This window comes from Lygodium microphyllum, chromosome 5 (assembly GCF_053477565.2).
Source record: "Lygodium microphyllum isolate KBCC chromosome 5, Lygodium_microphyllum_v1.1.10, whole genome shotgun sequence".
NCBI classification, from domain to species: Eukaryota; Viridiplantae; Streptophyta; class Polypodiopsida; order Schizaeales; family Lygodiaceae; genus Lygodium; species Lygodium microphyllum.
Window position 1 is genome coordinate 82491684 of NC_141139.1, and position 23286 is coordinate 82514969.

The 23286-nt window shown below is 44.3% G+C and overlaps 2 protein-coding genes across 5 annotated transcripts in view; both read right to left on the reverse strand.

Annotated features, from left to right (window-relative positions):
• The window catches only part of LOC148036058 (protein VASCULAR ASSOCIATED DEATH 1, chloroplastic-like), a 266535-nt gene that overhangs the window by 89246 nt on the left and 154003 nt on the right, over positions 1–23286 (reverse strand). For 3 of the 4 annotated variants that reach the window (XM_087678065.1, XM_087678063.1, XM_087678066.1), the window contains exons 15-17: positions 2160–2221; positions 1946–2039; positions 1588–1853 (exon numbers count right to left, since the gene is read on the reverse strand). In XM_087678065.1, the coding sequence (XP_087534191.1) occupies positions 1588–1853; positions 1946–2039; positions 2160–2221 (422 nt within the window). Of the gene's footprint in view, positions 1–1587; positions 1854–1945; positions 2040–2159; positions 2242–23286 lie in introns of all 4 variants that reach the window. The other variant, XM_087678064.1, reaches the window with a different exon arrangement.
• LOC148036059 (uncharacterized) lies at positions 13301–13972 on the reverse strand. Its single transcript, XM_087678800.1, has one exon. It carries the CDS (start codon positions 13880–13882, stop codon positions 13301–13303), a length of 582 nt encoding a protein of 193 aa, XP_087534926.1. The 5' UTR covers positions 13883–13972.

Consider the following 23286-nt stretch of genomic DNA (forward strand, 5'->3'; position numbering starts at 1 on the left):
CTGCAAAGGAAGTAGCTACGTACATCACAAATAGGACGGTTGTGTGAACAACCAATATGGTGGGCTATAGTGCCGGACCATCTAAGGGGCTGTGTGAAAAGAAAGCATGGAAGTCCTAGGTCCGCAAGAAGACATCTCTCCTCCTCATCCCCTCAAAGCCACCATGCATCCTCTTCCATCTCCTGTGGAGAGTATGGATGATCTCTGTCCAAATCCTCAAAACAGGCTCTACAGTGGAGACATCTTGGATGTCTATAGCATGGTTGCATCTCCCAGTCCAAATCTATCATGCAATAATACAAGCAAGTAGGTCCTACGCATGACAATATCCCTAGGTCCATTGTGCCTGCAGGTAATCTGGAGCAAGAGAAGTGGGTAATTGAAAATCCACATGCTGGGCCACTGTTTGTGACCCTATCTATGCGCCCCGCCCCGCGCCCCCCGCCCCCCAGTTGCAACCATGGTTCTTGCTATGTCAACGAAGACCAGTCACCATCCTTAAGGCTCTCCTCCATACCTCCTCAGCTTTGGGACAATCCCATAGGTAAGTGTTAGTGTGTCTCCCCTTGCTCACCACATCTCGCACATGCCATTAGGTCTGCCATGTACCAACTGCTAAGCTCTTGTGAGCTAATAACTATTAGAATAGGGGTATCTTCCTAGGCCTAAAGTTGTCATGTAGCCTCCTCAAAGTTTGATGAAAATTTGTCTAAAATGCCCTATCTATGTCTATGGGAAGTGGCTCCCGGTCGTGCTCTCATCCTGCTGATTTGAATCCTCCTCCCCAGCCTAATAGTGTAGCCCAAGACAGACACATCACATGGCTTATTGACAAATTGATCCCTCCACACCTACTCTCCTGGAGCCCACTGTAATCTCTAAAGGGACCTCTTCTGATAAGCCCAGTGTCTCCATGCATCTAAGAAACAGGTGGCTCAGTCCAGGTCAATGTACCACTTTCTCTCACAGTGTGCCACTACACTGATCCTTTCTCTAGAACATGCTGTGAACCTTTCTAATCCAAGTCCTCTAGCTAAAGGCAGAAGTGACTGTATCTGTCCTCCAGTCAGCAGTTACTCCCTCTGTCACAATCTGAATCATAGCTCTGGCGCCCCTGGGGTGCTCTAGACTCTGCGTCTGAACTCCTAAAGTAACTCCTGAAAAGCAAACCAATCTCCCACTAAGGCAGCAACCTGTGTAGAAAATGCCCCCCAGGATAAGTGTGCCTACATCTACATAGAGCTGTTGCTTTTTTGGGATGAAAGTTCCTTCTTAAAAGCACTAGGATTAGAGTGTGGCCAATACACATGGTGAAGAGTATGGTGCACAAGAAAAGCTTCAGTAATGTCTCCAAGTAAAACATGTATTTTTCTCATCAAGCACAATTAGAATTACATGAAGCGTCCTGAGTTACAGTGTCAGGCAGTTCCTAAACAACCATGTCACCATGATTAAAGCCACAAAATTAAATGGTTGCACTTGCACAGTAAAGTGAATTGTTTTTCTTCATTTTTATTTCACAATGGTGTGCATTACTGAAAGTTTCCGTAACGAATCTAAAAGTGAGCAAGTATCAGGAAAAATTACCTGGATGAAAAGAATTATAGCCATCACACACAATGCAACAATCAGCTTTGTGTGACGGGGGCCATCACCTCTGACCTCCTGCTGCTGCTGGTGCTTTGGGGCATTCTCAGCATTAGAAATCTGGTCAACCTTTTCCGCACTTTTAAAAGTTTGACCTTCTGTGGAATTGCTTTTGCCCTTGGAAAGCTTGTGCATCTGAGTATGAGCTTGACTATGTCTATACCCGGCCTCAAGTTTTCTTTTGAGCTTCTGGAACTGTGATGAAACTGATAAAGAGAACTTTCAGAGAGACTGTCATTACATTTTTACAGTAAAGTATGTGCTAAACATTCCATGAGATGTGTTTTTTGGCAACCACCTGAGTGTGGGTGGCCCGGAGAAACTTGACTTGTACTCTCAAGCTTTGCAGGTTTATCACCAGTCATGCCTCTCTCTTGTAGAGCTTTCGAAGCCTAGATGCATGAAAAACGAATTGGATTGGTATACAAGTTTGATGTTGGAGGTACAGAAACCAGAACTCTTATAGAGCTTAATAGAAGATAAGAGTTGTCAAAAGCAACAAAAATGGAAACCTCTGCTAGCCATGCAGAAAAGACCTCCTTGCATTCATCATATGTACCTTGCTCTATTTTTCCTGTTTTCAACATACAAGTACTGTATTTTTGTTCAAGAACCAACACACAGCAAATACAAGGTAATGAAACTCAGCTTGAAATCTTCATAAGATGAGAATGAGATCCATCACTTAAAGACATACGAAACACAGAAAAAAAGAAAATCTTGTGAGTATCCCTAGCTGGGTTTCCTTCGCCTGTCCCCAAAAGGTCTCAAGTTCATCTTTTCTGGATGTGTAGCTGCCTTCTATGCTAGTCAGGACTAGAAAATGTACCAGTTCCACATGCCTCCAGAACCAGGTTTTTGTTCTGTTGTTAAGGGTCCATGGAGGGCAGGCTGCTCCATGGTGATCCCTATAGAGAACCTTGAGTGTGTAGGCTCCGGAGGTATCCTACGCAGTGTCCTTCCCCAATGCAGGATAACCTCTTTGCACATCAGAGTACCAATCATGAAGAGCCCCAATATGACTGATGTCTATTACATATCATCTGTTGAAAAGGGTTGGATCCGTTCTACTTATATGGCAATATGTACCTGTAATTCTTTGACATCAGCTCATGAACTGCTGTTCGGCTTCTATCTGTCATAGTGCTCCCCTTGCGACAATCCTCAATCTCTCCAAAAGACCCACAATTACCAGCTCCTTTCTTGATTGAATAAGACGTGTATTTGCATAATGATAGAATCTCAAGAACTCCCCAACCAATGTTTGTTCTTATTCTTCTAGCTGAACACGTTCAGCAGCTGGAGACCTCTCTCCCACTCAATACACACCTCAATTTGCCTTCCAAACATGCTAAGAACCTATCCTGCTGCCATATCCCGTCTTTGGCTAGTGTATCAATTTCTCTGGAAGAACTCTGAATTGGGGATACTATTTTCAAGGGTCTGGAAACTTTGATAGCCCTAGATCGTACTCACTCATATACCAGGGCTTGTGTAAACAGGACCATGCCCCCTCTCACCAAGTGACTATCAACCCAGTTTGAAACCAACGATCCAAAATCTCATGAACAAAGGGAAAGCCTAAATGTGAGAACTCTAAGTCTCTGCATGACGCCAAATCTTTATGCAACCAAGAACAGAGTGAGCACTGCAAAATTACAGGGTTATTGTAAAGTTTCATCAAATGTAGCATTTCTTCCTTGTGGAAGACAACCTGCCCTAATTGTGAAGTTAAACAAAGCCTCTATAGTTTGATCCCGTTTCAAGGGATCTTCTAGCAGAGCAACCCCTAGCAAATCTAAATTGACTTGAAAAGTCTCCAGTAAATCGCATGACAAGCATCAAGAATATGCCAGCAACGTTGTATATACAAAGTTCATTGACCTTCTGTTCAGCTCTAGAAGGCCAGGAATATCACTTGGAGAGTTCGACAACTGGATTCTCCTTCCCTTTTTGTTTCTACAGCCTAGCTTTCTCAAAATTTGAGAACTCACTGTCCTTTATGATGTACTTCCCAAGTCCTATACTTTTCACAGTTGCCTTTTGCATTTTTTGTGATTTCTCAATTGCCTACTCGATAGTAAATGTAATATTTTTGAGATGAATGGAGGGAATTCATTATGGCTAGTGAGCGAGATTGTGGAAGGATTATCTGCTTATCACCAGAAAAACAGTGACCAAGTACTCTGTGAATGCATTGTTTAGCCTAAGAACTATTGCTTAAAACTATGAGAGTGGCTGCCGATGCTGAGCATGAAATTGCACTTAAAAAGTACAAGAACTAGTGCAATCTATTGCTGTCATTCATCCTAAAATGCATTGCATACTCTAAGACCTATCGGTCAAAACTGTGTGACGTGCTGCTGCTTCTGAGCTTGAAATTCAGTTTAAAGGCTACAGGAACTGATGCAACATAGTACTGAAACCTGTGTACCAGTGCAGTGAGATCTGTGGAACAACCATTTGTTCATGCTTATCATCCTGGAAGCAATTTCCAAGTACTCTGTAAGAATATGCTCTGAATTAAAACTTGTCACTTGCAAATCAGAAAGTTTGCCATGTAGCAGAGTTGCCACATCCACACAAGGACTGCAAATCGTCCTTGAATGCATTATTAATCCTAAGAACTATTGCTTAAACTTGTGAAAGCGGCTACTGCTGCTGAGCTTGAAATTGGACCTCTAGACTACAAGAACTAGTACAATCTAGTGCTAAAACCTGTATTGCCACATTCACACAAGGAGTGGAAATCATCCTCAAATGTATTGCTTATCCTTAGAATTACTGTTTAAAGCTGTGAAAGCAGCAGCAGCTGTTGGTCTTGAAATTGGACTTAAAGACCACAAGGACTAATGCAATCCCCCAAAACACCAAAGCGACAGATAAAAGGCATGCAAAATGTATCTAGTCAAAAAAAGGGATCATCCCAGAACCACACTCTTGGGTTTCCTTGGAGTCTTTGGAGGGGAATAACAAAAGATTAGCACTCATCAAAGCAAATTTGGTAATGGGATGGGATCTACAAACCACCCCTCTCGTGATGTCACATGATCCTAACCCTTTGCTATGTTGTCCCTCCATCTCTAAGAGGATTGAAATAATAACTCATGCTTGCTAAAATTCCAATCTACCAACTTTTGGAGTTACATGAATTTGTTGCTTGCTCTTTGTCCTCTACCTCTTCTAAAACCTACCAACCTTCATACAAGTAAGTAAACGTATGAACTTTCAACATATCTAGCTGCCAGGAAACAGGAGAGAGGAATCACTCAACAATAGTGACTCTCAAAGGGCGGGGAACACAACCATGTTTCATTGGATTAAGAAAGCATTACAAGAGACAAGGTCCAAATCTTATAAGCCAAGGTGCACAGTAACTAGCTTGACCTTATTTGGCGCATCTAAAGTATGTTGAAATGATCATAGCTAGCATTATTGCTTAGTACATATGGACAGCCAGATGTAACCAGACTGAGTTTCTGGACATATCTACTGCAGACTCTCTCCAAGTTTTGGACAGAGATTGTGCACACTCTCTGCGCGAGATGGGAGAGGATACAAGACAGTTTGGAGACTATAAGGAGAGATGCTCGTCTCAGGACATGGTATTTTGGCAATTTCTTCCTTCCCAGACCGACATGGTCTAGCATTATAGACCTCTTGAATAGTTATTCATTCAAGCTTTCTAATAGGCTTCTCCTTGTTACATATGCAAGTCCCTTATAGGGCTGCTTTGCACTTTGAATTTTACCATAGGATATTTTGTTCCGAGGATTCCCTTTAGTGGAGTTATTTTCTCTTTGAAAAGAAAAAGTATATTGAGATGGTGACACATACTAAAAAGGTGTTTCCACACTTATATTTAAAATTCCGCCCTACAAGTCATTGTTCATAGAACCCACATTACAAAACATAAGCACCAGACTGGGGCACTCTTCTAACAACTAATATTGCTGCACCATCCAGGATTTGTGTTAGACCACTAAAAAGTGATTTTGCATCACTAAAAAGTGGTGTTGAGTCATTGAAAAGTGATTTTGCATCGTTCAATGGACCATATCTTTGTAAAACTTACCCAACTTTAAAGCCTAAAACTAATTCTTGACTTTGCAACATCTAGTTTAACAGCTTATAGTGTTGCACCATCTTAAAATTGTGCTGAACCACTAAAAGTGGCTCTACAACACCAAAAATTAGTTCTGAGTCACTAAAAGTACTCAAAAGTGTAGTGATATAGCTTTTAAGAGGTGCAGCACCATTTAGAATTAATGTTGCACCATGAAAAGTAGTGTTGTATCACTTCAAAGTGGTTAAAAGAAATAAAATGCTTTTGAGGTGCAATGACACCACTCAAAAGTGGTGCAGAGCCACCCAAAAGTGGTTCTAAACATTTAGAATTCAAAGAACATAGAACAGTGCAGAAATATGCATCGGTGGATAAGGGTAGAATACAGTCCTTGGGATGAGAATAGGCCGATAAATTGGCCCTAGCACTGAGGGAGGCAAGACTCCTCTTCCTTGATTCATGGCTAATCTAGCCTCTACCTCATCATATGGTCTAGCTCCTTCCACAATTCCACCGCAGCATGCAGAGTTGTTGATCTTCTCAATTCCACAAAATTCCGAACCTCTAGTTGCAATCCTCTAAGGAATACTCCCTTCTAAATTAGTTCCATAAATCAAGTGCTCATTTTAAAGGAGGTTTATCAAAGTGTAGCTATTTTGCTTTTATACTTTTGTAAAACCCCAGGGATTAAAGATTCCTGTTCCCAAAGAAATTTAGTATAGAGAAATTTCAAGTGAAGCCCAAAGCACCATGATAGATCAAGTTGTGGAACATCATAGTATAGCATCCAAAGTAGCAATCTCAAGGATATCTTCTCATAGGAGAGAGAGTCTCATACAATGCTTGTGTAAAAATCCATCTAGTGTCATGTAATGCCAAATTGTACGACCTTCCATGTGAAAGGAGGAGCCCTTATCCCAAGTAGCAAGAAATCCATCACTCCTCGTCTGGTCCAAGTCTCCTTGAATACTCTCGCATCTCCATCAAAGTGTCAATAGCCTTCATCCAAATCTTCAAGTGAATTTATGCTATCAAATATATCATATTGCTCAATGCATCATTGTATCTTGTTAACTAGTTGTAGCAAGCTATGATGCTACCAATCAGCTCCCAGCTCTGCCTCTAAGAAGGTCATGTAGGGATGACTCTCAAATGCTTCTGAGTAATAAAAACTAAGAGCCCTCTTAAAATATCTTCATAACCAAAAGGTAGACGTCTATGTATGATCAAGGCTATAGCTCCCCATGTCATTATCATGATGCTGTGTATACTTTGAAAGAGCAAGCTAAGAGCTCTCCAAGAGCCAAATGAAAAGGGGAATCTTCCTAGCCGGCATCTATCTATGCCCATGTTGAAAGGCTATTTGAGTCATTGTGATCATATTCATCCAAATTCTTCTTCCTAGCATAGTAGGATAGCCCAAACCAGAGACATCAAGAGGCCCTCCTCACTCACTGGTCCATTAAAGGGTCTCCTTTTATAAGCACAATGTCTCCCCTCCATCACACAAGTAACTAAATAAGGATCTACGTACCATCTTCTACCACGTTGAGCAACCATTCTAATCCTTCAACAGGAGCATCCTGCATACCCAGTAAATCCCGATCCTCACTCTAGAGCACGCCATCCTCCTGCACAATGAAGGTGAAGACCCTGTCTTTGCCATAAATAATAATCATCCTGAGAAGGATATCCCCTTGAGAAGAATGTCCCTCTAGAAAAGAGATCCATCCCTATTTGAAAAGTCCCGGTGTCCTCTTAATACATACTAAATTAGTCACATAATTACTCGCCAATTTCTTTGGCTCTCATATGGCCTCCACACAAAAATTTAGACACTGAAGTCAAAACAACAGGATCCTAGAAGTTGTTCAGTGTCACCCCATGATGGGTGATGGTGATATAGAGACAAAAGTGGTATACAGGAGATGATATGGGGGATACAATAGAGGGATAATGGGGGGATATATGTAGTTGCATACCTCTAGCTCTGTAGCCGGGTATGAAGATACAATAATCACTAGCTCCACCTCATCGAAATGAATGGGTAGAGTATGTCATACATCCCTAAGGAGATAAAAGAGGGGCAATACGATTTGATCTCCCAGCTCTGCCCGGTATTTGTCATAGCGTTGGTGAATCTCCTTCATCTCTCTATGGTGTAACACTGTCTGGTACCTCTGTCTCCATGGTCAATGTGCTACTCTAATCTGCTTGGCCCCCTGGACCGTCATCCCTCCCTGTTTGAGTACTGTGTGCATGGTCATTGTCTGAAAGAAATCAGTGAATTATGACTGCATGCCTCCCCTTTGTGTATTACCATCCTATAGTAATAATGTGCAGAGTGTCTTAATATCTCAACTGGGAACTGATTTAAGCAACACTGGCTGGTGAATCCATGACTCAAAGAAAGGAGATGTCCTCCCTGAAGAGTATGGCGTATCTGGCCCGCACCATACTGTAGACTCTGTATATACATATGTAGTGCTCCTCACTATCCATCTCCTCCCGAAACAGTCTACATATCTGCTCGACTTGAGGAATATGAGCTGATCTCCCTACCTCAATCTCAAGCTAATCAGATGTAACGCTGAGCTGACCAATGGCTGCCCACATCTGATGTGGCATGTAGACATCCAAGTATCCAACTCTCGCAATCAAACCACCTACTGTGGTCCTCATCAAGTGACCTCTGTAGTAGGACATCTTCGTGGGAAGGCCCTTCTCAGGTGAGATTCATGTGTGTTGTATGTGTAGCTAACAGAGATCCCGTCACATGGCCAAGTTCCTCTTTGAGTGGGAGAGGTGTATGGAGGGGAAGTCAAGGTCCTACTAGAAGGGGGGAGATGGTACAAGCCAATCCCATATCCTATGAGCCACTGCTCAACCTGTGCATACCATGAAGTCTCGTATCCCACCTAGGCTGATGCTAGGAAGCCCATGACTCTAGGAAAATAAATATATGGAAGTAAGTTCAAACAACTCAAAATGAACTAGCATACAATGACATGAGGGATTGCTCAAATGAGGCACAAGGAACTTGTATTTATGAAGCTATTTTTCATGTATAAAAAGTACTATGATTGCAGTCACACACTCTAGAACTACATGTAATGCATTAGAAACTACAAGTAAGGTAGTTCTATGGAATACCAAAAACCACCTATAAAATGGTTCTGTGGAACATAGAAACTATCAGTAAGGTAGTCCTCACAACTTTGAGGAGCTCCTAATGGCTTGTAATGTACTGCAAAACTACATGTAAGGTAGTTCTATTAAATACAAAAAAACCACATGAAACCAAGTGTAAGGTAGTTCTGACAACTGTCACAAGCTCTAATGCTCTCCTAGATCGTCTGTCCAGATGCATAGCAAGCAAGGGTATTGATATCATGTGGTATTGATGGCTTACTAGCGAATCATCCCTAAGAGCATCATGACCTCTGGTCTCACAACCTATGTCCATAGATATGTAGCCAAGCTAGCTATTCAAACCAATACACCACACAGCATGGCTAGTGAGACTAATGTATCAAATAGCCACCTCCATGTGCAAGGATCCTCGAAGTACATATACATGGTGGCTATATATATAGGATATCTCACGCATGAAATAGAAGGTAGCGGACTGTGTGTAGGTAGTGGTTGGAGTGTGGAAGTAGGAAATAGGACAAGTAAGTGTGATTCACTCCCATCCAGCAAGGGGGGACAGAGAAGGATCTAATTAACTCCATCATCTTAATGGAACCTAGCACATGGTCCTCTGTGTTGAAGCCAGTGGGCCGGAAGCAAGTGTATGCCTGTGATCCGGGCCATATCTTTATCGTGTTTTACAAATTCTTGGTATAGAGCTATTCAGCATATCAAGTGCAATCTCCACCAATGTCAGATGATACTCGGTTCATGTTTGGCTTCCTCAATATCCATCATCTGTAGTAGTCCTGGATCCTCAAAGTCATGTCACATTGCCTGCTCTATGTCTTGGCATTATAATCCCACACTAAGAGAATCTCACCTAGCCCAGAGTAATTTAAGATCTCCTCTGATAGATCTATGAAGGGGGACTGACTCTCCATCTGCTCATCCATCTCCCTCCCTCTTGCTATTGCGACTCCCCAATGGCATATTAAGGGGGGAAGTACTAGAGGACAATGTATAACATCTAATCTCCTGAGATCTCCACTTTGAGCCACATGTATCATGCCTCGGAATCCCATGCCATGATGTTAACGTTGTCCTACAACTCCTGTCTAATCAATACTGCTACTCTTGATCCTTGGGTGGTACCTTGGTGCCTCATGCACCTCCTATATGCAAATTCCCAGACATGCCCCTACACTCTAGGCACCCCTCTCTCAAGGCTGTGGTGTGTCTCTGTAATGATAATCAAGTTGTGGTCTATCATTACCTCCATCCTCCCTGGATGTATCCAAAGTGCACCATTAGAATTCCACACTCATGCATATCTCTAAGATATCCATCTCATCGGCTGCCTATCCCTATTTGACTTCTACCTGCATCTTGGTCAAATCATCATCTTGGCAAATAAGATCCCCTTACAGTCCATATTTGCATGCCTATGTTCTACGTGCATCCTAGTGAAATTACATCTAGGTGAATGGGATCCCCTTAGAAGCTATGAAGTACCGTCTTTTTCTTCATGAAATCCATCTTTGTTGTCTCATCTCAAAGCCCGAGTACGAGTGTATACATTTGTGGTTCCTTCTTCACTCTCTAAGCTTTGAAGGGGAGCAGGTCTCCATCTTTGTATGCCAAGCATATGCATAGGTTTTTACCATCTTCTTTGGGCATTCAATCTTCTTTCATGGGGATACCATTCACCCGTACATTGAGTTTCCTTGCTTGCCACGTTTTCTCCTCTTCAAGGGTGGTATTGATGATGTGTACCCCTTTCTTTATGATGTTCCTTTAACACCTCCATCCTGATCTTCTTGACAACCTCGGTCCATCCTTGTTGTATTGCCTCAAGCTTGACATCCATTGCTTTGCTCATTTCTTCTTTGATGGCAGTAATGGTGTCTTTTTCAATCTCCCCTTCTTCTTGCCCAGTGTTGTTCAATGTTGCAATCTCTTCTCCTAGTTGTTGAATTTCCATCATCATAGCTGCCTTTTCATTTCTCCATTCTTCCATCTTTTCTTGCCCCTTCAACTACATCAACCCATGCATGCATGGACTTCTTAAGGCATTCCATCTCTTTTTCTGATTCAAGTGCCACTGGTGATGACTTCTGTATATCAAGTTTTTCCTTATATGCTGCTATGTCTTTCTTGCAAGCATCTAGCCAGGATCTTAGCTCAGCAATTTCATTGTCTTTGGCTGCTATGCATGTATCAGTCTCTTGCTAGCCATTCTAATAATTTTCATTTTAAAAAAATGGCTCCTGTCCGTCGCGTCATAAACGTGACCCCGCGTCACGCCTCCGTTGCCATCGTGCCCACCCAACGCTTCCATCGCTCTCACCCAAGTCCCCCCCAAGCCTTTGTAACCGGCCTGTTCACTAGAAAGGGCGGTAGTGTACAGCCAAAATACATAAATGCTTTCACCCAATTTACAATCATCCACTTTACCTGGACTTAAAGACACAAAATCAAGAAGAAAAATAGGAAGCTAAAATGCTATTGTTGCCACACAGACACCTTGTTGGCCCCTAAGTTAGGCGCCCCTTGCGGTATTTCTTTATTTTTAAAAAGAGAGAGAGTACAATGGGCTGTCTTTCACCTATTCTAGGTGAAATTTGGCAGCATAACAGTACAATTACTGACCCAAAACAAGCCCACCAGGAGGGGAAACTCTGCCCAAGTCTGAATCTTCTGGTTGGAGTGCAAAATTGACCATTTCAGCCTGCTGTAATTACTGGTTCTGACCTGTTCTGAAACCTGTTTACAACTCATACTGTTCCCTGTACTGTTCAGCCCACTGTAATTACTGGTTCAGACCTGTTCTGACACCTGTTCTCAGCTCATATTGTTCCTTGCAATGTCCTGCATCGTCTGTGCCAAGTGCCCCTTGATTCTGACATCAATTGGGCTCTGAAATAACCTCTGAACAGTCAAAAACCATACTGATTCAGTGCTGTTTCAGACACTTACTTTGTGAGATTACCACCCTCACCTGTCCCTGCTGGGACAGCATACAACTGCTCCTGTTCCTGGAGAAAGGAGGCTCTTGCCTCATGCAAAAACAGCATATTCCACACAGTTGTACCTGAATCAGAAGAAAGGCCCTTGATTCTGCAACATAACCATACTGTCAGGGAGAGAGAGAGAGTAGGAAGCAAGCTCAGCCCTCTGTGCATCATATACAGGGTAGACCAGCTCTCAAGAGCTCTCCATCTCCAGCAATCCTTCTCCCCCTTCACAAAATGAGCCCCTTCCACCCAAAAACTGCACGCCAACCCCTCTTTAAAGAGGTAAGTGCACCAATTTGTGCCAAGTGGCAGCACTGGAGGTTATTTCCCGTTCTAGCCATCCGGTCTAAAATTCTCCATGCTCGGTGCAGAATTTGACCTCGACATACACCAGAGGATTGATCCTCCTACAAAAACGAAGATAATGATGCAAATAGATTCTGAGGTCCAAAAATAGTAACTCCCTAAATTTTAGGAGTTGCTTCCATTGCATCCCCACTAGTCTTCTGACCATCTTTGCAGACTATGGCTACATCCAAATTTGTAATGTAGCTCAATTGAAAGTGAATTTCCACTGATAACCCCACATGGACTAATCTCTTAGAGATTTGACCATCTTCACTTTGAACTAGTCTCTTCCAGGCTAGTTCTTCAACACACTTGTCCATATACACTTTCACAAGTCTCTTCCAGGCTTGTCAATCTACAGTGCCATCAATCTCTTCCAGACTTGTACTGGACCTTAACTGTCCAGTCTTGACTCACTAGACATTCCTGTCCGTTTCACATACTGGCCATGCAACTCAGGCGTTTAGATTTCAAAAGGGATCCTTCCAAAAAGAAAAACCAAATAAAATATGTAATAAAGAAGTCAGCAAAAAAGGTAATAGTTGTCACGGTCTTGTGACATACCTCCCTCTCGAAATCGCAAACGTCCTTGTTTGCATGAATGTCATGCATGCTTCCAGCTAACCCAGTGAACTTACACTTGGCAACACATGTATAACACATACATGCTATCAATCAACATTGTGAACTGAACACACTGTTAACACATGTATGTTCTAACTGTGAAACAAGGCAGACTATCATCATGTAACTCCACATCACTGTTTCCAGATATAGTGGCCGCTACACCACAATGATATCCCCATAGTGGCAGATTCTCATTTGATGACTCCACATCACCCTGACTAGAGATCTAGTGGCCGGTACATCAAAATGATATCCCCACCGAGTCAATTCACAGAACACATGCCCGATCAAGTAACCATTGTTACAACATGTATTCAATTCAATAGAAGTAAAAACTGTATTCTTGCAAGCAATACTTACTTCTTTAGCAGTGAGAAAACCATATGGACACAATAAGTGTTAACTTGTACAAAATTTGTTTCTGTACATAATTTCTTTCTTAAGCAATTGTCACTTTGACAATCTATTTCAGCTTAGAGATACAAGGGGTCAAGGTAGGTTGCAAGCAAAATGCTTCAAGGTAAAGTTCCAACACATTAGGTGACTCTGCAAGTTCACCTTCGTCCATCCACTTAGCATCTATAGCTGGATAGTTCTTGAACTTAACCAAATACCTTCTAGCAACTTTGCCTTTCACTTTCGTTTCTTTGTGTGCCAATACCTGTTCTGGAACAAGAATTTCATCAAGTTCCTCGACTTCGGGCTGTTCCTCAGCTGGCATATCTTCTGGCACATCACCCACATATGGTCTAAGAAAACTTACATGGAAAGCATTATGAATCTTCCAATTGTCAGGCAATTTCAGCCTATAGCTGACATCACTAATCTTCTCTGTTACTTGAAAAGGCCCATAGTATCGCATACTAAGCTTAGTGAAAAGACTTTCCTTGCCTTTCCGCTTCTTTAAACGTGCCTTTTCAAACCGCAACAATACCCAATCACCAAGTGAAAATATCAATTCACGACGGTGATGATCAGCAGCTTTCTTTTGCTTTGCCTGAGTCCTTTCAAGGGCATGCTTAACTTTCTGATACATTTCACCCATACTCTGCACATACTGATCTGCCTGAAAGATCTTATCCTTTGTATGCAAAATGGGAGGAACCTTTTTACCACCTTCAACAATTTCAAAAGGGGCTTTGCTTGTTGACGAATGCACAATATTATTGTATGCATACTCGACTAAAGGCAAATACTGCTCCCACTTTGACTTATGCTCTGACACATAGCACTTAAGCAGATCCAAGACAGTAGAATTTGCCTCTTCTGACTATCCATCAGTCTGTGGATGAAATGATGATGAGAACTTAAGCGTTGTGCCCATGTTCTCAAATATGCCTCTCCAGAATAGACTTGTCATCCGTGGATCACGGTCACTGACAATAGACTATGGCATACCATGATACTTGAAGACATTGCACATAAACAAACGTGCCATCTGATCTGGTTTTATCTTCTTCCTCACAGGAATGAAATGAACCTCTTTGCTAAACCTGCAAATAATAGTCCATATCCCATCATTTCCTGTCTGTGTCCTTGGAAGATCAAAGATAAAATCCATAGCTATGCTTTCCCATGGTTTATCTGGAATAGGCAATGGCTGTAAAAGCCCTGGTGCTTTTTGCCTGTCAAACTTGACTTTCTGGCAAATCAAACACTGTCGCACAAAAGCATCTACGTCTCTTCTCAAAGTAGGCCAATAAAAGAATGTCTCTACTGCTTTGACTGTTGCATCAATACCATGATGCCCTGCATACGGTGGAGAATGACTCTCTGTCGTAACTTTCCGTCTCAATGGCATAGTCACACATAGTCTACCATGCATCAACATGAAACCATCCTTGAGAAGATAATGCTCATGATGTTGTCCATTAACAAGCTGATCAAAGATCCTTGCAAAATCTTCATCATCAGCATACTGTTCCTTCATATCATCAAGCTCATGATGATAAGGAATTGACACAGCTGAAATTTGTGGTTTCCTTAACAAAGCATCAACCACAACATTCTTTTTGCCTTCCACATGCACAATCTGAAAATAATACATTGACAAAAAGTTTGCCCAACGCATATGCTTTTCTGACAGCTTAGTCTAAGTTAAGAAATAACGCAATGTCTCATGATCTGTCTGGACAACAAAATCTTCCCCAAGTAGGTAGTGTTTCCAACTAGAAAGCGCATGAATCACGGCCAGCAATTCTTTCTCATAGACCTGCATAGTCTTCTCTGGCCCTCGCAAGATTCTGCTTTCATAAGCCACTACCCGACCATCTTGCATTAACACTGCACTAATACTATTGCCACAGGCATCACATTGGACAACAAATGACTTCCTAAGATCTGGCAGAATGATCACTAGACTAGAAGTCATATTTTCTTTAAGAAGATTAAAAGCTGAAATCTCTTTCTGTGTCCACTGGAAAGAGACTCCTTTCTTCTGTAAAGCATGTAAAGGTGAAGCAATCTCTGCAAAATTGCGAATGAACCTCTTGTAGTAAGAACACAAACCCAAGAAGCTTCTAACATCATGGACAGTCTTCAAATCTGGCCATGTTCTAATTGCTTCAACCTTAGCAGGATCCATTCGGACACCATCCTTTGACACTATGTGCCCCAAAAATTGGATTTCTTCCAAAAAGAACTCACTCTTCTTGCCATTGATAAGCAACCTATTACTGCAAAGCTCATCAAAGACTGCTTTCAAGTATTCTCTATGCTCCTGTTCATTCTTTGAAAAGACAATCATGTCATCAAAGAATGTACCAACAAACTGCCTGTATGGACGAAAAATCATGTCCATCATTCGATTAAATGTAGCAGGAGCATTAGTAAGTCCAAATGGCATTACCAAGAACTCATAGAGACCAAACGTGGTCCTAAATGCAGTCTTATGCACATCCTCTTGCTTAATCCTGATCTAATGGTATCCACTCTTCAAATCTATCCTGCTGAAAATTGACGCTCCTTCCAAACGGTCAAGGATGTCGTCAATTCTTGGAATGGGGAACCTGTTCCTGATGGTACTCTTGTTCAACGCTCGATAATCTATGCACATGCGCCAAGAGCCATCCTTCTTTTGCACTAAAAGCACTGGTGAGCAAAAAGGGGATGAACTTGGCTGAATCAACCCTTTTTCTAAGAGCTCATTCACCTAGCTCAATATCTCTTTCTGTTGGGCTGCACCAAACCCTATACGGAGGTCTATTTGGTGGCGTACTGCCTGGCACCAAATCTATTGCATGATCCTCAGACCTCTCTGGTGGCAACTGTGATAGTAATGAGTCAGAAAACAATCACTAAACTGAGACAAAAAAGCAGACCTATCTCTATTTAACATACAGAAATTTGACTCATCATTATCCTTGACATCACGTGCAAAAATCAAGTACGCAGAAAGATGATTCTTTATTACAGATGTAATGGCAGAAGCCGATACAACAGGTACAGACTCTCCTTTAAGCTTCACATCAAGCACACGAGTCTTTCCCCTATGTTCCAAAGTCAATGTCTTGTTAAAGGCATCCAACACACCATGCTTTGTGAACATCCATGGCATTCCCAACAAGACATCACAGCCTTCAAGTGGCATGATATAAAATTCTTCTGCATCAACATAAGACTGTACATGAAGAGGCAGCTTTCCAAGAATGGGTGTCACAGACTCTTAGTGGCCAGGACATGCCAACCCTGCCTCTGCTGTGTAGCCCATCTCATCTGCTCTAATGCCCAAAGTAGAAGCCAACTCTGGTGAGATAAAGTTTGCCTTAGCTCCTGGATCAAAGAAAATGAGTACATGTTGATCCCTAACTTTACCCTAAACTCTGCAGAGCTCATTAGCATCCGAGTGTGGCTTGTCTCCCAGCATATCTGGCTCTAAACCTGCTGAAGTTTTGGGCTTCTTTCCTTTCCTGTCCTCTTAATCATCATCAGCTAATCTCTTATTCTTGTCCGGACAGTTAGACGCAATATGACCAGTCTACTCATAAAGCACTTCCTCTCAGCCATTAAAGCCTTTCTCTCTTCAAGAGACTTGCGCACAAAAAGTTTCTTCTGGTCCTTTGGCTGCTGTCCAAAGAACTTGGCTGGCTTCTTCTTGAACTGCCAAGATTTACCGGTGCTTTGAGAATTCTGATAAACTTGTTTACCAAATGGCTTCTTTGCTAAAAAAATTTCAGATTTGTCTTGTTTAATGCTGCCGCCAAAACCACTTGACTGTCCCAACAATAATGCATTTCCTGTAGTGGCATTCTCAATTAACTGAGTCAAAGTGGTGACCTTTGTCTTTGTACAATAATTCCGAAGTTCCTTGGGCAGCCCACAGCAATATTTCTCTATCTGCTCGGTCAATGGCACAACCCTGTAAGAAGTGACTAGAAGCAAAGCCTCCCAAAATGTCATGTTATAATCTTCCAGATCCTTGCATTTAGATGCATCCAAATTGTGCCAAGCTGACATAACATCAATCTCGAATTCATTGGTCAACCAAGCAGAAGCAAATACTTGCTTAAAGTAAGTCCAAGTGGCAGGAGCCTCTCCTTGCATCAACAGTGTACTCCACCACTGACTAGCATTGTCCTTAAGAAAAGTGGCAGCTTTTCGAACCTTAGAGGGCTCTGTAAAGTTCCCCCCTGCAAATGCAGCATTAAATTGCTGTAAAAAAGTGAGAACCTTAGTCCTATCTTCAAATCCTCGAAAGATGTCAAACTGTACGGCTGCACCACCTTCCTCGTATGGCTTCGGCTTCTCAAGAGCCATCAAAGGATCCATAGGATATGCCTAAAACATAGGAACACTAACATGTGGCATGGGAGTTGCCGGACCACTGACTACAGGGCCTGTAGACACAATACTTGCTTGCTAATTTTGATAACCAGCCATACCAAAAGTTCCCTATGGCATGCCAAAACTGCCCTGAACACTCTGAAATCCAGGCTGCATGCCTATATTGCCATACATGGGGTTTGGTATAAAACCCTGTGTACCCCCAAACACTATTCCTGGTACATAAATTTGGTTTCCAGGCGCATAACCAGCCATACTCTGAAATACAGATCCACCTCCAAAGTACCGAGGATGTACAGAGGTCGGTGGGAAAACCTGTGGTAAAGCCAGAAAACTATTTCTCTGTTCATTTAGGCCAACATTTGGCTGTTGTAAAGTGGCAGGCTGAACTGGCAATGCCTGTGTAACTAGCGTTTCCGCTACCTGTTCCTGGACAGTCGGAACCAATCTTGGAGTCTCCATTGACTCCGCAAGTTGCCTTGGTGTTTCCACTGAATCTGCAGCATGCTTACCCTTATCCTGGACCTCTACTGGATCCGAAATCATTGCAGATTGCCCAACCTGCTATAAAGGAAGGGAAGGCTGCAAAAATGCCAAAAACCTTGGATTCTGCATCACTTGAGTAAACATGCTCATAGCAGCAACTAACTGAGTCTTGAAAGTGTCTTCATCCATAGAAGAAGCCGTAAGAACTTGTGGCTCAACCATAACAGCAGGAGTAACAAATTGTGGAGGTCTAGAAGACTCTCCCACCTCATGAACAACAGGGATCTCCTGTGATGTAGACGCTTCCCCTCTCGTGTCTTCCTTTCTATCAGCCATAATGCACAATTCTATGTCTTACACCCAAACAAACCCTGGCCCACTCTTTAAGGAAAAAGTGATTCAGTCACGACAACGGAACCATGTAACCGGCTTGTTCACTGGAAACGGCGGTAGTGTACAACCAAAATACATAAATGCTTTCACCCAATTTACAGTCGTCCACTTTACCTGGACTTAAAGACACAAAATCAAGAAGAAAAACAGGAAGCTAAAATGCTCCTGTTGCCACACAGACACCCTGTTGGCCCCTAAGTTAGGCGCCCCTTGCTGTATTTCTTTATTTTTAAAAAGAGAGAGAGTACAATGGGCTGTCTTTCACCTATTTTGGGTGAAATTTGGCAGCATAACAGTACAATTACTGACCCAAAACAAGCCGACCATGAGGGGAAACTCTGCCCAAGTGTGAATCTTCTAGTTGGAGTGCAGAATTGACCATGAGGGGAAACTGTGCCCAAGTCTGAATCTTCTGGTTGGAGTGCAGAATTGACCATTTCATCCTGCTGTAATTACTGGTTCTGACCTGTTCTGAAACCTGTTTACAACTCATACTGTTCCCTGTACTGTTTTTTACTATAATTACTGGTTCAGACCTGTTCTGACACCTGTTCTCAGCTCATATTGTTCCCTGCACTGTCCTGCATCATCTGTGCCAAGTGCCCCTTGATTCTGACATCAATTGGGCTCTGAAATAACCTCTGAACAGTCAAAAACCGTACTGATTCAGTGTTGTTTCAGACACTTACTTTGTGAAATTACCACCCTCACCTGTCCCTGCTGGGACAGCATACAACTGCTCCTGTTCTTGGAGAAAGGAGGCTCTTGCCTCATGCAAAAACAGCATATTCCACACAGTTGTACCTGAATCAGAAGAAAGGCCCTTGATTCTGCAACATAACCATACTATCAGGGAGAGAGAGAGAGTAGGAAGCAAGCTCAGCCCTCTGTGCATCATAGACAGGGTAGACCAGCTCTCAAGAGCTCTCCATCTCCAGCAATCCTTCTCCCCCTTCACAAAATGAGCCCCTTCCACCCAAAAACTGCACACCAGCCCCTCTTTAAAGAGGTAAGTGCACCAATTTGTGCCAAGTGGCAGCACTGGAGGTTATTTTCCGTTCCACCCTTCCGGTCTAAAATTCTCCATGCTCGGTGCTGAAGTTGACCTCGGCAAAGACCAAAGGATTGATCCTCATACAAAAACGAAGATAATGAAGCGAACAAATTCTGAGGTCCAAAAATAGTAACTCCCTAAATTTTAGGAGTTGCTTCCATTGCATCCCCACTAGTCTTCTGACCATCTTTGCAGACTATGGCTACATCAAATTTGTAATGTAGTTCAACTGAAAGTGAATTTCCACTAATGACCACACATGGATTAATCTCTTAGAGATTTGACCATCTTCACTTTGAACTAGTCTCTTCCAGGCTAGTTCTTCAACACACTTGTCCATATACACTTTCACAAGTCTCTTCCAGGCTTGTCAATCTACAGTGCCATCAGTCTCTTCCAGACTTGTACTGGACCTTAACTGTCCAGTCTTGACTCACTAGACATTCCTGTCCGTTTCACATACTAGCCATGCAACTCAGGCGTTTAGATTTCAAAAGGAATCCTTCCAAAAAGAAAAACCAAATAAAATATGTAGTAAAGAAATCAGCAAAAAAGGTAATAGTTGTCACAGTCTTGTGACAACCTTCCTCAACATTCGTCCCCTCCTCCTCCCGCCACCGGCCGTTTCTCTCCCTCCACCCTACGCCGCTTCACAGAAGACGCCCTGCGCCCACCCCTTCGGGCCAGCTCTCGTAAGCTCCCCCCTCATGCGCAAACATCCCCTCTACCCCCCCTCCATCACGCTCACCCATATCCCGCCTTCTGCAACATCCGTCCCCTCCTCCCGCCACCCAATTGTCCCTTTCCCTCCGCCTGCGCTGCTTCACAATAGGTGCATTATGCCCACGCCTCTCTCGCCAGTGCTCATCAGCTCCCCCCTACTCTGCAAACCCCCCCCCCCCCCCCCGATCAAATCCTTCTCCTCTCGTTTATCCCCCCCCCCCGGATCAAATCCTTCTCCTCTCGTTTTACCCCCCCCCCAGATTGTTGCTCCCTCCACTTGTAGCAACACCTCCCCCCTTTCCGCAGCACACTAGCAGGATCGGTAGGTCCTCAACAGGGTTGTGCAATGGAAACCCCTAGTCAGACACAGGTGCATTCTGTGAGTGCCCCCCAGTCAAACACCTTGTGCATTGTCATCTCTGAGGAACAGCTCTTCGCCGTTCGTACCACAAAGCTGGAGCTTAAAGAAACAACGATTTTTGGTGAAGTAATAGAACACTCTCCATCCAAGGCCCAGCTCCGAGATTGGCTTCACTCTACATTGCGCATTGGCATAGCGCAGATCATGGAGGCAGTTCTCATGGGCCGAGGGATATTCATGCTTCGTCTCACTTTTGTGGACGCACCTCATGAGTTAGTGGAGAGCTCGCCCTATGTCTCCACAAAGGGGATCATTCACATGGTTCCCTGGTACAGCGGCTTCATAGTGGAATCATTTGAGCTCCATAGCAGATTTCTCAGACACCCAGTCACCTTACTTTTCCCCGGAGTACCACGGTCCGCCGGTTAGTGAAGGACTTTGGAAGGCTCTTCGACACAGTTCTTCATGCCTCCTTCACGGATGCAGTGACAGCTGCAGCAGTCCCCAAGGTACAAGTGGCCGTGAAAGACATAAAGAGTATACCCAAGTTCTTGGAGATTGAGGCAGGAGGTCACTCCTTTAGGCATCAGGTCACTGTGACCGGGCAACCAGGGCAGTGCTTGCGCTGCCATGACTTTGGGCATCAAGCAGCAGATTGTACGCGCTTCGGAGTCAAGGCAGCTTCGCCGATAGGCCCGCAGATGGACGCTGACGGCTTCACACGGGTCCAGAGACGACAAAGAGGGAGACGGCAGGGGGAGCCACAGCCAACTCCTCCAATACAGCCTTGACAGCAGGGAGCAGGAGGGCGAGCAACGCCCCCTCGATAGAGCACTCCGCAGCCCCCCCACCCTACCCACCCCACCCGGCCAGACCTCACCCCCCCACATCCAGCACCCGCGCCACAAGCTAATCCACCTGAGATTCCAAAGCCCCCACACCCACCCCCCCCCCCACTGACCCAGGCCCACAACCCCCCGCCCCCTATCAGGGCCACCAGTCCCCCCCCCACACCCGCCACGCACCTCTGACCCCCCCACCATCCCTCAGTCTTCTGCGCCCACCATCACCTCCCCTGTCGCGCACATCCCTCCCCCTCGATCCATCCCCGGTTCAGGTGATCCCCCCCAGACCCACCCCCCCCCCCCCCCATCCTCCCACAAGAGGTGATGAGCCACTCACGCCCACATCCTCCTCCCAACAGGAGTTCTCCCCCTCCCACAGCCATCAGCTCATCTACCCATGCCGCCCATCACACTTTCCCGAGGCAGGCACAACTGTTGCCACAAGAGTTCTTCCGCAGTGGCCCATGGTCCTACCTCAGAGTCGCGGAGCGGGAGAGTTCCCACTACCTCTAGAGGTAGGGATCTTCGTGGTTCGTAAGTCCAGGAGGGGCAAGGTCCATCTACTAGAACCACCAGAAGGATCAATCTACGCTTTCTTTCAATCCTCTCAATCAGGGGATTGGATGACGACACAAATACAGGAGGGTTTGAAGAGTCACGTGGACAACCACATCTCCCAGTGGATGGGAGAAGAAGGACTAGCACTTTTTGCACAACAGTGGCCTGGCTACATGATGGACATTAAGTGGTGGGCTGGTGCCGAGGTCCCACACTTGAGCATTATCTTTCGAGCCCCTCCACAATGGAGAGCTCAGCGGGATGTGATCAAGTGGCCCATGGCACAAGCGGCCCGCTTCTACCAGTATACAGAAGTCACAACTCTCAGCATGGCTAATGGATGCATTGATAGTACCACCTAGAGCATCTATCACCCCTATGGTCCCCGGCCGAGGGCCACCATGGGGGATTGGAGTTCACCGTCTAGACCTGCGGCAAAGCGTGTACTAACATGCCCCATAGTCTCTCCTCCTCATCAGCAGCATCCACACCGAACAGATGCCTATTCGTTCAGTCACAGGCTTCCCCATGAGCTTACATCTTGCATCCTGGAATGTGAATACTCTCCACTACAGTGGGGCACATGGTTCCAGGAAGTTGATTGTTCGGCACGAGTTGCAGCTTGCCCTTGCTGGACGGATCGACATCTTGCTTCTGCAAGAGTACAAGCTCACCCTCACCCAAGCCCAGCAGGTTGGGAAGGTACTTCCGGGCAACTCGCACACTTAATAGGAGCACGCCGTAGGTGCCCACGGCAAGAGTGGAGACGTATGCACGTCTATTGGCTCGAGTCTCACCGCCTGTGTACGAGACCATAGGATGATAGTGGCAGGAAGGGTTCTATGGATCAGATTGGATATTGGGGACTCGTATATTGGAGTCCTCAATGTCTATGTCCCTATGGAGATTAGGGCACGCAACGAGTTCTGGGTGGAGATCGCAGATGGACTCCCAGAGATAGACTCCTGGATTGTTAGAGGAGATTTCAACAACCTGGAAGCCTTGGAGGACCAGCAGAGCAGAGGCAAAAACTACCAAGGCATGGCTAGGGAGGAGGAAGAGACATAGGAGGTCTTTTTGCTTGTAGTTGGAGCACGTGATGCCTGGAAAGACCCTTCCTTCCACAGGAGGAAGAGTTCGTTGGACTTCTCTTGGGAATACAGGCGGCTAGGTGGAGTCCTACTAGAGCGGTTGGATAGGTTTTATGTGGGAGAGTGGGGAGGCTGTCATGAAGGCCAGATTGGAGT

What these genes read in the sequence shown, in the direction of transcription:
- LOC148036059 (XM_087678800.1), bottom strand. Translation starts at nt 13,882, where the DNA reads ATGGGTGAAATGTATCAGAAAGTTAAGCATGCCCTTGAAAGGACTCAG.